At 40.9% G+C, this 15,253-nt stretch overlaps 1 protein-coding gene across 4 annotated transcripts in view; it reads right to left on the bottom strand.

Annotated features, from left to right (window-relative positions):
- Window positions 1-7,140, bottom strand: part of ano1a (anoctamin 1, calcium activated chloride channel a) — a 51,082-nt gene extending 43,942 nt beyond the window's left edge. Inside the window, exons 1-2 of one of the 4 annotated variants that reach the window (XM_080884819.1) lie at window positions 6,985-7,140; window positions 1,473-1,621 (exon numbers count right to left, since the gene is read on the bottom strand). In XM_080884819.1, coding sequence (XP_080740945.1) covers window positions 1,473-1,559 — 87 coding nt within the window. In that variant the 5' untranslated portion in view covers window positions 1,560-1,621; window positions 6,985-7,140. Of the gene's footprint in view, window positions 1-1,472; window positions 1,622-4,509; window positions 4,541-5,133; window positions 5,730-6,984 lie in introns of those variants that run through there. The other 3 variants (XM_080884816.1, XM_080884817.1, XM_080884818.1) reach the window with 3 other exon arrangements.
- Between the last annotated feature and the right edge of the window lie 8,113 nt (window positions 7,141-15,253).

Here is a 15,253-nt window from a genome sequence, read left to right as displayed (position 1 = left end):
TGTTCTCGCGGCTCTAGTGACCTAGCCCCCGGCTCGCTATCGAGCTAGTGGGTAACAGACGTCTCCGAAAACGTCGGAGCGCTTTTGAAAATATGCGGTGTCTTGATAAACTGAGCAGATATTTGAGGTTTACACAGCTACATTCTCGCCTGAAAATATGTAAAACGTTTATTTTGTGACCCAGAAAGAATAATAAGAGTAATATTAAAACTAACTAGCTGCCACCATTGTTGGAAACTGAGCTGCGCTATGAATTCTGGGACACAGCTTCTTCTTCTTCTTCGGGGTTTAACGGCAGCTGGCATCCTTGTACATGCAGTGCTGCCATCTTCTGTTTCAGTCCGTTATTAAACTCTTAAATCCTGCTACTGATTCCTGCGTCTTTTGTGAGCTTGCAAAGCTTCAAACGATGCGTCGACTATCAGTCGTCGACGATTTTGATAGTCGATGTAATCGTGACTAGTCGACTAATCGTGGCAGCCCTACTCGACAGTGAGAAATAATAATCAAGCTCCAAGGCATCTTATTTTAGTGCATAATAATACTGACTACATTTTTCGATTCTTTTATTGTGAAGAGTGTCTTTGTAGCATTAATTGGTAACACTGGGTGGAGTAAAAAAAGCTCGACTGATTTCATGGACATGAATTAAGAAAAAGATATTGACTCTAGTAACTGTCGAGCCTGGGATGCTACGATTGCATTAAAATTTGAGTTCCAGGCCTTTTTAAATTTTTGTTCTTGTGTCTACTTGTTCCGTTTTAGTTTCATCTGATTTTTTTATTTGTTTTTTTTCTATTTCATTTGTTTTCTGTTCTTTGGAAATTTTTGATGATTGATTTTTTTCTTTATCAATTTACTGCAAACATCAGTCATCCCTTCATTATTATTATTGCAAATGATGCATCAGGTCAAACATCTACGTCCAAACGACTCCAATCAGTCTTTGGTACAGTTAATTCAAGCTTTTGCTGCTGACAACCTGAGTGTGTGATTTGGCCTTGTCTTGCTGAAAGGAGAAGTCCCATCTTATCTCAAAGACCTCATAGTCTGAGAGCGCTTCACTCCTGGTTCCTAGAATATTTAGAAGTACAATGGGAGGCAGAGCCTTCAGCTTTCAGGGCCCTTTCTGTGGAGAGACAGACACTAGCTCTCCTTGTAAGATTAGGCTTCAAACTTTCGTTTTTACTACAGCATATAGTTAGGACTGGATCAGGTGACCCTGAATCCTCCCTTAGTTATGCTGCAATAGCTCCAGGCTGCCGGGGATTCCCGTGATGCACTGAGTATTTCTTCTTCAGTCACCTCTTTTCACTCACTGCGTGTTACACCTCCCTGCATTTACGGGATAGGGTGCTATAAATTTGCAATTGCATAGCAGTTGCAAACACATTCCTGCAGCCACCCCCTTCACATCATACAGTTTCTATGTATTTCTGAGACCTGTGGAAACCTTTATAGCAGATACCTACTATAGACTCATTGTTCTTTGCCCTGGTGACAAAATCCACGTCCAGGTTCTTCTCCTCACTACAGACCGGCTCATAATCAGCACTCATAATTGTAGGATGCGTCTGCTGCAGGCTGCTTGAGTGCTCACAAGATGATAGGGGGCTAGAATCTGAGGAGGAAATCAGAAATGCATTTAGAGCTTTTTAAAATACAAATCATGTTTCTGCTGAACATTTCACTTTTGATGAATCCTGAAAAAGAAAGTCCTGTTAAATCTGCCTCAGTAAACAATAAGAATACAATGGCGCAGCTCTATTAGTACCACTAATTCAAGTTACTGAATTTTGTAGATTTTTCAAACTGTCTCAGGAAATCTTGCCTTTGTTGTCTCACCGCAGGTTGTGGTATTGCACACCGCTGATTTTGACCTCTATTCTCTGATATTTCACTAAAACTGTTGAAAATGAACATAATGTGATAATCAGCAGTGTTGACACCATCTTTTGAAATGAAACCACTTTCCCAAGAAACTGCTCATATCATTTACACTGAGAAGCATTCAAATAATCCAACCTGTCACGGTGGCTCATCAGCAGACCCTGACATCTGCTTGGTTGCCTTGCTATATCCCTGATAACGGAACGAAGCATCCTGGAGTGCATTTAGAATCAATTGTCTCAATTGTGTAAAGCTTTGAAAGTTACTGTGCTATAAAATACACTTAAGATTTTTTTTAAGGTGCAATCTTCGAATATTTGGTATTGAGGATTCATCAAAGCTAAAGCCCTGAAACCCCCCTACAGACAGACACGTCTCACTGAGTTATATCCTCTGTTTATCCCCCATTTAGGTGATATCTAATGGTAAGTGGACTGATTCTAATATAGCGGTTTTCTACTCTCCCGGAGCACTCAAAGCACTCAATCCAACATGCCACATTCACCCAAGCACTTTCTTATAAATTTCTTAGTGCTTCCTAGCTAACATTCATACACATTTACACTCCGATAGATGCATCAGAGAGCAACTTGGGGTTAGTATCTTGCCATACAGCCTCGAGGAGCCAGGGTCGAACCACTGACCTTCCAATCAGTAGATGACTTGCTTTACCTCCTGAGCAACAGCCACTCCCATGGGTGATGCTGACACTGTCTTTGGATATCCAAAACAGCGATACCAGGCCTATTCCAGAAAAGGTTCTTAATATTTATTCAACAGTATTCTACACACCAGCCGTCTCTTATAAATTCTCTGAGTCTACTAGAACAAAAAGATGATAAGAAAAATATGTTTTTCTCTTTAATGAGCAATGGTAATTATGAATACATGTATAATGTTTTTAAATATGATATGCAGAGCAGTCTGTTGATCAATAAGTAATATTCAGTTGAATATACTAGTGTTCAGTTCTTTACCACGTTCATAAAGGGCTCTCTGTAGCCCACCAACGTGCTTATACAAATCTATATACATTTCAAAAGAACACCGGTAATTCGATCGATGTTTTTAATCTATGATGTATTTTTATTTCATTATTATGAGCACATCACAGATATATGCACCCCATGTTTGGCTTTTTGAAGAAAGAACTTGAAATTCAAGAAGAGGGTTGCCACTCTCACAGTGCTGTGTTAAACATGGAGCTGGAGTCAAAGTTTTCAGAAACCAGAGACTATTTATGGCTATGTCCACAATAATGCGTTTTCATTTGGAAACGCATCTTTTTCTCTCTGTTTTGGCCTCCCGTCCATGCTGCGTTTTCACTGATGGAAAACGCAGCATTTTGAAAACGGTGCTTTCGCGTCGCAGTGTGGACAGCGAAAGTGCAAACTTTCCAAAACGATGACACATGTTAGTCATATGATGCAGTCATGTGACCAATCAAACTAAGATAGCGGAGGGCATTATACAGCAGTTGTTTTGTTTGCTCTCAGGTTTGACAGCCCTATTAAAGATTAACATCAGTCTGCACGCGCTCCTGAGAGCTTTTCTTCAAATTCTTTAACTCTCACTGGCTTTTGCAACTTTGTACTTTTGTGTTACTCGCAGCAACAACTCCAGCTCATTGTTGGTCCATTTAAAAAAAAAACTCGGTGCTTTTCCTTGACATTTTGCCGCGACGTTTCAACGAGCTGGAAAGTAAATTAACGGCAGACAGAAATGAGGCAGGCCGAATCTTCTTGGTTTCACGCATGCGCAGGACTGGAACGTGAGCATTTTCAGACGTTTCAATGTGGACGCACAACTCTGAAAATGACTGAAAACCCTAGTGATGTACCTCATCTAAAAGTATTCTGAAGTACTCTCTCTGACAGAAATATAAAGAACCTCGTGTCTTAAGAGGTTGTGTCCATTTACGGCAAAGAGCGAGGACATACTCTTTGCTATGGACGTACGTATTAGGGAGTTTTCCCTCTTTGTCAGTTTCTATTAGCGAAAATTTACTAATACTGATACAATAAGATATAAGTGGCAGAATGCCGAGCCATTTCAAAATGACCACCTTTCTACAATTCTGTATAAAACACGCGTACTTCAAAACCCAGTTAGTTCAAAATTTGTTTGTTTTATTAAGGATTTAACTTTTCTTTTTTTTTAAACTTTCCTTGACCTTACCTGGCCTGCCCACACAGACACACCTCGAGTAATGTGTGCAGTAACCATAAGAGAACAAATATTGCCTGTTTATACTCAAGAGCCTGAAATGCCAGAGGTGAAACTGGTGTTGCTTGTATGGCATGGTGGATTGGTCATTGTGTGCTACATCAGGAATTCCTGAGCAGTGTATACCACACGCGTGCAGCTTCACATCAACAGCTTTCTTTGGAAATTTCTATAATTAAAATGTTAAAATTAAATGCATATTTTTATGTTAATATGTGGAAATACATTTGTTACATTACATTCATTTACTGCACAAAACAGTGTTGAAATCTACATTTTTGAGAACATCTCATTCAGTGAGGATGAAAACAATGTGCTCCTCGAGATTGACATTAAACTTTTTGATGCGGTCTGTTCTGGTTCACAGATTTCACACAACCTAATTGAACCTACCAATAAGCTGTGACATGCCACAGCACTCTACCCGACCTCACAGACAAAAGGAAAGATCAACAGGTGAGCCCAGTGCAGCCTTCAGTAGCTGAAGATCCAGGCAGTTTTCTCAGGAGCTAACAGGGACCAAGACAAAGTAGGACACTGTGTCAACGCAACGTTGTGTATGTGGTCACGCTCTGGTCCGTAGAAACATGCAAAGCAAGTATTCAGTATTCTGTGATTTAGCCCCAGAGGACCTGCGGGCTAAATCAGAGAAGCCATTCAAATGAAAATGGCACGTTGTTTATTAGCTACTACAAAATCTGAACTAGCCGTTTAAAGGTCAAGGCTGGTAAAGTAATAAGAGTTCACTTCGGTACTAGCAGGCCTGCGTGCAAGTTAAATGGGCATCAAGTCTACGGCACTCAAAGCCATCAGCATCTTAATGTAGCAACATGATTAGAGACTATGGCGCAGCACTACAGCCCCATCGACTCTGTATCAGTGCGCCTATGTGCCCAGCTACAGCCACAATACAGCGAAAGCTACTGAAATGGCTTAAAGGTCTTCCCCGGATGACAAAAATAGAGCTTTATTTCATCATCATCAAACTCATTCCAGCGAAAATGTTAAACCTCTTACCGAGCTCCAATGCGCTATCATTTTGGTCCAAGCTATCCGCCCGCTTCCTCTGACGGTCCATTGGAAATATGAAGGCGCTCAGGGTTCCACAGATACCCTACCAAATCTACAGAAACATGGCCCTCTGCTGCATCATCTATTCCTCACAGCCGCCCGCGCTGTTGCATGGAAACGCTGGACGGAGAGCTGCCACCTACCGATCCTTTGGACAGCTCGGAGACTAAAAGCAACTGTTTCCAAAGAAACTGCACCAGAGACGCGACTGTGTGACTGCGATGAAAAGTGGAGGTCCTTCAGAATTTAATTAGCCCCGTCTACATGAAATGTGTCAAAATGACCATGCCCGTGTGTGCGAACACGTCTTTTGGATACAAACAGCACAGCATTAACGCGCGGGCGCTCAGCGAAAGATCGTGCTGAAAAAAAGCCCCACAAGCATGTTGCATTCATTTCCATGATAAAAACAGGGAAACGTTTCACTCGCGGTTGGGAATCGTAAATATCTCCGAAAAGGAAAAGCTTCATTAACATACATTATTAGTAGCAGTAATATATATAATAATCAACAATCATATGACCCCCTATGAGCAAGCTGTTTGGCAACAGTGGGAAGGATAAACTCCCTTTTAAGAGGACGAAACCTCGGGCAGAACCAGTCTCAAGGAGGGGAGAGGAGGAGGACATTTACATGTCATTTACAAGCTGAGAGGGCGTGTACAAGACATGACTGTTCATTTAAAAGCACAAGACAAGTACTAATTAAATATGAACGTTGATTTATGGCAGTGAGACGGTCATTTATAAGACAGCTAAGCAGGTGAGATTCAAGATTTCTATTTGCATTTTGCGCACAGGACCAACAGTCCATGCACATTGGAATTCTTGTGCAGAGGTCAAGTTACATCCATGCTGTCATTACATTAAAAGACAGCATGTGGACATAGAAACCCGACCTTGTCCCACAGCCCTCCATTTTGGTGGATGTAAGATTAGAGATCTGCTGTACAAACAGCTGTGATGACAAATATTTAAAATGTGCACTAGCAAATTAGTAAAGGAATGCAATGGGAGCTCAGGAATTGCTTCAACTGTAGAGCTTATGATTTCCTGTCAGATGTGAATGCCGCATTTTTGTCGAGCCTGAGCATCACTGAGTCAACTGGTGCCGCCTACTCGAGCTGGGGTCTTTTCCAGTGGGTGCGAGGTGAGCGTAAAGTGGCAATCAGGAACAGACTGATCCAAGCCCGCAGAAAGCAGCTATGGACGTCTATAAACGCCGCCGCAGTCTGAGATATCGGTCTGCTCTAAAGAACTCTGTCAGTTTAGGACATTTTCTACCCAGACCAGAAAGAAATGCTTCTTCTCTCCATGTTAGACTGCAGTGTGTCTGCTCTCCGTGCCCACAGGGGGAATGCTCGCCAGCCTTCAGTGTGACTGTCACACTGTGACACCTTCTGGAGAGTTAATCGCGAATATTGAGGTCTAAACTCTCGGAGACTGGAAACGACGCGAATGAACCGCGACCGATCCATTTTGTAATTCATGAAGCAAACAACTGTAAGCGCGTCTCCTTCCGCGGGCCAGCACAAACACGACTCTCGAAGATTTAAATGAACGCGCATAGGCAAACGCGTATCGCGTCGTTTGACGCAAAACAGACAATAAATGCATGTTTTTAAAGTCAATCAAAGAGAGAGAGATCAGCTATCACACACCATATAGACAAATGACATAAAAACAAACAGGCTGAGCTGCATTCTGCAAAAAGCATAAAGAAAGCAGGAGACAGCAAGTGCAACTTTCCTACCAGTTTAAAGGAAAACTGTCTCGTTGATAGTAATGAATATTTACCTGTTTTTCCGGAGTTGCAGAGCAAAGTTTAGTAGAAGGTAAATGCAAGTACTGACAAGCTAATACTTCCCTCTCACCTGTACAGAGAGGGTGGAGGAGGAAGTGCCTCTGGTCTTCTCAGGTAAAGACTCTCCTCCCACAACAATTAAGTAATTGGTGGGTTGTGTGATGTGGCACTGTACAAGCATGGGACTGAATGGTGCGAAGCCCACAGAGTACATATCCAAAAGCAAATAAAACATGCATGCTGTGACTGTCAGGCTGATAGATGTGATAGCATGAATTTCTTTATTAAGGATGGATGGACAGAGGCAAGGCAATATCACAAATGCAGACAGGGAGGCAACTCAGAAACAGTCATTCCCATACAGGCATGTTCAGACTTGCAGTAGACTCCTGGTAGTTTTCCAGTTCTGAAACACACACACACATCCTCTGAAGTCATGTTTAAGGACAGAGCAAATTTTTTAAAGAACAGACAAACTGCATATATGTAGGAAACTGTCTTGTTTTGTTGACAGTAACCAGGCAATGTACAATGCGTTGCAGAGAAAAACGAACAACAATCGGGAACCCTTCTTAAATGTTTTCCTACCAAATGTTTCAGCAGCATGTGTATTTCCCTATTCAAAGTGCAACTTTGTGTGCAGAGGTTTCCTGTTTAGAAAAGGAAGAGCTAGTAGTAAAAAATCCACTAAAAAATGAATGCATGTCTTGTGCATTGCTGGTCTAGAACAAGTGATCTAGATCCTTTTCTGTGGGTCCAAACCATGCAAAGATAGTGTCCTGTTACTCCATCCTGATCGTAATACCTCATACTGACTATAGAACGGGTGTGGTGCATCACTAAAGATAGCTTTGTCTTAAGCAGTGTGGACAAGCATTATCATATTATTTGCCATTCTAAACCATGCACTTTATCCTGTCGTATTTCCATCTATTCTACGTTTAGTCCTTCGACCTCCTGCTTCCTTTAATGGGAACAACAACAAATGCAGTTGTAGTAGCAGTATTAGCAGCAAAAGTAGAAAAAGCAGCAGCAGTAACAGCAGTTGCAATAATTACAGAAACACCTTATGAATGGTTGAACTGTAAACTTTTGCCCCTACAAAATAAAAGCACATTCAGTTTACTATTTGCAAAGAGCTGCAGTGGGAGGAGCAGATGTGGAATTTTACATCTACTCGCTGTCAAGAGGAAGCTCTTTCATCTGTAGAGCAGAACTGGGTGCCGCTGCTTACGTGCATACATCAGGACTAAATGCACATATGCATGCAAATTCATGTATACACTGTTGGTGAATGCACAGTTCCTTAATGCAACAGTGAAAGCAATCAAACCTGACCTGTGTGGGGTATAGCCTGATGTCAGACTATAGCATCTGTGCTTTTAACCCTACAACAGCTGCTTCAAATCAAACCAGGGACTGCTGTTTGCAAAGAATTTGCCACATTTTCATCATGACTGTCAGTATGGACACTGGTGCTGAAACTCAAGCCTTCACAGTGGTAATTTCAGAACAGGCTATGCTAGAAGGGAAAAGAGGTGTGCATTTTAATGAGCTTAGTCTACCTACTGTGTTTCTCAATAATAAAAAGACTTTCGTTGCCCTGGGTGTTGCTTTAAAGAGCCCACACCCAAGTTTTTCTTAAGACTTCTCTGGGGAGACACCACTGCAGTCATGGTGGATGGTTGCAGAGTTTCTTCATTCAACCATCCCCCAGTGTGTAGTCCATGTATGTTAAATATGTCTGTTTTTGTTGGCTTATTTTGGGGTTTCTGGTTATTATTGTCCCTGTCCCTGTGTGTTAGCCCTGTAACAGACTGGCGACCTGTCCAGGGTGTACCCCGCCTCTCGCCCTATGACAGCTGGGATAGGCTCCAGCGCCCCCCGCGACCCTGAAAAAGGATAAGCGGAAGCGAATGGATGGATGGTTATTATTGACCATTCGAAATTAGTTTTGTTGCTATGACAATTAGTTCTCGTTATTATTGTAAATGGAGTTTTCTTATTGTTTTCATGATTATTTTAGCATTTCTGGGTTCTGTTAGAACTGTCATTTTGTTTTCAGTTTACTCATGCTGGTATTGGGCTAGTTTCTACAGTGCGTTGATGCCAAGTCCCTATTATTTTTAGTTGCTTTCTGTTTTATTTTGGTACTTCCTTTTGTCTTGTCATGTGTGAAATTGGTCCCAAAATCAGGACTCATAACACAAAGGGATAAACAAAAAGAAGGAGCTTTATTGCTATGAAAAATTCAAACAATACAAACAAAACGAAACCTAAACTAGAACCTAGGAACAGTAAACTAAGAAACTGGGAACTAGAAACTAGGAGCAGGGAGTAGCAATAAGGGACACACAGCAATAAGGGACAACACGACAACAGAGGACTTCAAAACACAGGATCACGAGAGAACAGGAAACAGGAGGGAAAACATCTTGAAATCTAAGGAGCGTGAAAAGAAAAGTGTCTGGGCTTCTTTAGTTTCCTTGAAGACGTTTCAGTTCTTCAGAACTGAAAAAGCTTCTCAGATGAGAGGGGAAATATCTTTAACCGCCTAACACCCAAACTCTTCCATGACATTCATCTAAATTTCTCTTTGATATTTGGACTGATTGGCACCTGATGAATGTAAAAACAAAGAATTACCAGATTTTTTTTTTTTTTACATAATTTTTGTTTCTGAGAAAAATGAGATCCACATATGAGGATATTTGTTTAAAATTTCAATAGAACAGTGGCAGTTTAATGTCCTCGTAAGTGGATATCAGGCCCTTGTAGAGCAAAACGTAATACAGCGTGTTAGGAAGGAAGGAAGGCTCAGGGCTTAAGTAATCAGCATCATGAGCTCATCCGATTAGAATAAGAATAAGCAGTCATCTAATCATTCACAGGGTTCTCCTTTTATTCTCCAAATCAATAAAGCAAAGAAGGAAGGAAAGACACACATGGACTGCCAATGCTGAAAGAAAACAGATTTAAGTTACTCATTACCTTAAACAATACATAAAATAAAAACCCCCAAACAGAACCTCACCTCTGCTGGGGCCCCGTGTGGGAGTGAAGAAAGAGTGAGCCAAAAGTGAATGCAGTCCTTATATAATGTGTGACAGGTGAGTGCAATTAAGGACAAGCACCACACCCAATCAAAGGGGAGAGAAGTAAACAAGGTGCATCTGGTGAAGTGAGTGGGTGTGCTGGGATGTGCTAAAACGTGGGTCTTTACAACACAGTGGAACCCCGGCTTACGAAGACCCCGTTTAACGAAAAATTAAAGTTACGAAGGCACTTAAAAGCAATATGTCTGCCCGAGGTACGGCAAAATGCCCGCGTAACGAAATAGAAAAAATAGAAAATTAGAAAAAATGAAATGAAATTCCATGTTATGTACATGCACATGTACGTATGTATGCATGCATACGTATGCTTTCTTCAACCTCCGCCACCTCCACCAAGAACTTCGTCTTCAGCCAGCATCGCCTCACTCAAAAGGCGATGGAAAAAGGTGCTTCGACTTACGAAAATTTTGACTTACGACAGATCGTCTTGAACGAATTAATTTCGTAAGTCGGGGTTCCACTGTATTTTGGTGTAGACAACCCAAAATCTGATGTCCACATATGTGGACATCAGGTCCTAGGAGGTTAAGGAAACTAGAGATGGCACGATACCACTTTTTTATGTCCGATACTGATACCGATATCATAAATTTGGATATCTGCCGATACCGATATGAATCCGATATAGTGTTTTTTAATCAACAAAACTGTTTTTTAAATATCTTGCTGCATTTTGTATAAGTTCATACTCAAGTTTAAAACAACAACTACACTAAAGCTATTCTGTTATACCTGTATGCAAAAAAGAATATTTCATAGTTCAGCAATACTGATCAATCTAATAAACTTAGACCTACACCATCCTCCCTATTCTGGTATTTTAAAGAGTACTTAGCGTAAATATTAAGCAACCTAACTAATAGGGTTCCAACTCCCAGCAACAACAAAAATAAATAAATAAAAAATAGGGAACCACCCCTCACGCTCCACCTCATGATGCTTAATCGACGTAATCAACCTTAATTTGATGCAGTGTGAAAAAAAATGCACAGAAATCAATTATTTTTCAAGAAATATTAAATAGATTCAACATCTTTCTTCAACAGAGCTGCAGACTGCACAGATGGTACCTTCCCAAAGGAAAAAGTACTATAGCTTACTAGGTTATAATAGACTTAATAGTCACTATATACAGTAATTGACTTCTATTCATTTTGCATCAAATTAAAACTTTGGGTGTCAGATAATTATTTATTAAAAGCTCGACATTTTAAATGAGAATAAGAAAGAAAAGTATGTCTTTGTGCCCCCTTTTCCCTGTTAATGCCCTATCGGCCCCCCTGGCTAAACTTTGCTAGATCCGCCCCTGCACAGTTACCAGCCGTCAGCTACGTAGAAAAAGATCCTCGAGTAGAAAGTAATATTAAATAAATTCTAACAACAGCTTATCAAGCTTAAACGTGCTGCTGTTGTTCAGCCGCTGGTTTCCTCTTTCTGGTGCAAAGTGGGCCAAAAACAAACTAGAGAGACGGACTCGCGACAGAAAAGCTGATCGTTAAGCAGTTTCATGATTGAAGTAGCAGCAAGAAGAGGCAGTCGCTCCATATATCGCTTGTTAAGCTTAACGCAGGAATGCTTTACATTCAGAGATGGACTTACACACTTGCTTTACTTCTCTCGGGGATAACTTTGTCGGAGATGAAATGCCAGGTTGCTAGCGAAGCTCCACATGCTATCCAGACCACCGACAGGTCCCGCATGCCACAGCCGCTCTATCACGTGATGCATACTGCTCCGACGTGCTAACGTTCTGAGGTGAGTTACGGCGTGTTGCAAGTTTTGTCAGGTGCTTTCGTGATATTTAATGGATCGGATTACATTTTTTATTTCTCTCCGATATCCGATCCAGTAATTTAGGTCAGTATCGGACCGATACCGATACGTAATATCGGATCGGTCCATCTCTAAAGGAAACTTAAAGAAATTCAGACACTTTTCTTTCCAAGCTTCTTAGACAATAACCTGGATGACTGGGAACCTTCACAGACACATCTTGAAGTAATCAGACACAATTGGGCAGGGAGGAAGCAAAACTGAACACAGGACGAGAGGCTTTCAAAATAAAACAAGAAACACACTGAGATGCAGACTAAAAGATAAAATCTTGACACTGGGACTTGGGGGAGAGAGACATGGGAACAATCAGACTGAGGAGACGGAGAGGGCGAGAGACACGACAGGCTGGGAGAACACAGACCAAGAGAGCCAGAATATGTGTTCATCTGTGTTATACAGATTACATGAACAAGAACCTAAGAGCTAGAAATATAACACAAATTCAACTCATTTTAATTAAACTAGAAAACACACACTGGGCCACAGACCCAGGGCTACGCCCATTTACGGTTACTTTCCCCTTGTCTTTTTAGCTGGATTCTGATCAGCTGTGGCTCACTTTCAGAGCTGATCCCAAAAGCTTCATCTGGACGTAACGTTTTCAGTGGGAGAAACATTTCGTCACTCATCCAGAGTCGGCTGACTGCAGGTTTCCCCAACCTTATAAACCTGGGGTATCAAGCATAAATGAGCTGTTGGCCACTGTTGCCACTGTCACCTCAGTGGAGAGCCACTTTAGTGTTGTTCAAGTAGTACAAAAAAAATCAAACAAACAAGAAAACACCCAGAAATATATCCAAAAATGTAACGTTTTGTTTGTTTTTTAGACAAAACTGCAAATGTGAGTGCAGATCTTTTGTGTTTTCCTCACTCTTAACTGACTGAAGCCTTTCATTGAACTACCAGAACCACTACCACATTAGCACAACTTCACAACTTCAAGGGCCAAATTGCATTACATTTATTTTAGTGCTGTCAGCGTTAATCTGAAAAAAATGTTGTTAACGTGGCAAATCTCCGTTAGCGAGTTAACGCGGATCATCCCATGGTTGGGGCTGGACGGTGCTAAGGTGCTAACGTGTTGACGCCGTGCCCCACGCGCAGGGCGATCCGTGTTAACTCGCTAACAGAGATTTGCTGCGTTAATGCGATTATGGCGTTAACGTCATTTTAATGAGATTAACACTGACAGCACTAATTTCTTTACGTAAATATACAGGCCGTAAGTAGGGGTGACGTGGGCCGCAAGTGGCCCCCAGGCCGCAAGTTTGAACCCCTGTGTTATAAACAGTACATTTGTATAACGACTGAAACGACCACCACTGGTGAAGAATGGGCTGTGATGGGAGTTTTTTGATCATTAATATGCAAATTGTCATGACCACTGATCAGCAACCACTGACCAATGGCCATGAGTCCCATTCACAGAGAGTTGGGGAATGGCTGCAATCACAGCATTGTAAGATGGTGACAGATGTACCCTTAGGCCCCTCCTCCATTCAGAGATGGTCTTTCCCTTTTCACGTAAATGGCCTCCTTGACTCCGCCCTCAAACCAGCGTTCCTGCTTGTCCAGGATGTTACATCCTCATCATTGAAAGAGTCTAAGTATTTCAGAGGCTTAGTAAATATCACTATAAATATAAGTTAGACGAGCCTGATAAAATCTATCTTATCCCTTTAGTAATTATTTGAGTTTGATAAGTTGAAATAAATGTCTAAAATGTTAACATATATGTTTGTGTTAAATTAAGGTTGTTATCTCAGACAAAAAATTCAGTATGTGCTTCACAGAATACCTTCTTTGCATGTGCTTAATATTTTTGTTTAAAATTGAATCAAAATATTTGAGAAATAGGTATCTATACTCATCAGTATCTTGGACTAAAATCATAAACAAGTAAAACACGATAACGTAGAGTAATTGAGTACCATGAGCCTTTTTCCTTGTTTTGTTCATTTTGTTTTTTAAATACTCTGAGCGTTTGTGTTTGCTCTCCTGGTTTGACATTCATCCTGCAAGTATGTGAGGCTTTGAGCTAAAAGGGGAGAGGCTCTTGTCTTTTTAGTGCTTGTTTATTTCAAGTTATCGCCATGTTTATGAGAATAAAATTTTTATTTGGAAAAATGTTTAAGATGTGGTCGTTTTTCATGCATGTATTATGAAACACACAACTACATATTAGTTTGGTTTTTTAGCCTTAAACTACCAGTGAAATACAATAACATTCATGTTTGAATGTCAGGGGGCGATCGTGGCTCAGGAGTTGGCAGGTACTCTTGTAATCGGAAGGTTGCCGGTTCGAGCCCCGGCACAGTCTCAGTCGCCTGGCCTGCTCTGTCAGTGCCCCCCAGGGCAGCTGTGGCTGCAACGTAGCTGCCGTCACCAGTGTGTGTGAGTGGGTGGATGACTGGATGTAGTGTAAAGCACTTTGGGGTCCATAGGGACTGAGTAAAGCGACATACAAATACTATTTATTAGTACAATTTTGATCACGTTCAGTTTACAATATTAAGCAAATGGAACAAAAGTTTGGATTAACTGACATCTATATTTCAGTTACATGACCAAGCATGTCAGTGTTATTTACTCAATTTTTTCATGTTTCTGTAACAACTACAATTATTCATTTCAACTTAATATGTTCAAGCTTTAGTTCAAGCTTTAGTTATGCAATTGATCAAGTATATTGAACAGATTTGACTGGTTTCCAATCTACTCAATATTTTTAAGTGTAAAGGCGTTGCCTCAAAAATGTTAAGTAAATATCAGTTTTCGTTTTTAGAGCGCACTGGTCTGTAGGTGTCCATCTGCGCTTGCGCTTGGTGATTTAAAAAATGTTTTTATGCTTCATTTAAATTTGCTGCTAAGTCTATTTTCATTGTTTCTGTCCATACAGGGCGCTGCTCTTGTGACCAGCAGGTTGTCTGTCAGTGTCAGTTTGTTTCATTGACCATTTTACACTGTTGCAATGGCAGCTACCAGAACACACCAAGAATGCCTGTTCAATCTGTCACATTAAAAATACTTTTTTCTGTGACAAACAGAAGTGATTTTAATGTCTCCTTTACTAGGCTGTGGAACAGTAAGCTTTAACGTTGTGTTGACAAGCCATTATATTAGGTACGCCTGTTAAGCATTCAGCTGCCATTAACAAAAATATATACAGCAACTGTAGAGTTAGGCATGCAGACCTGGATAAGACAATGTGCTGAAGTTGAAAACGAGCATTAGAGTGGGGAAAAGTGATTTAAATGACTCTAAATGTCATGAAACATACCGGGCAGAACGCACGGAGGCACAGAGTTGC

This window comes from Rhamphochromis sp. 'chilingali' (assembly GCF_963969265.1).
Source record: "Rhamphochromis sp. 'chilingali' genome assembly, chromosome: 6".
NCBI lineage: Eukaryota > Metazoa > Chordata > Actinopteri > Cichliformes > Cichlidae > Rhamphochromis > Rhamphochromis sp. 'chilingali'.
Note: the sequence above shows the minus strand (reverse complement) of the source record. Positions and strands in the feature narration are given on the sequence as shown.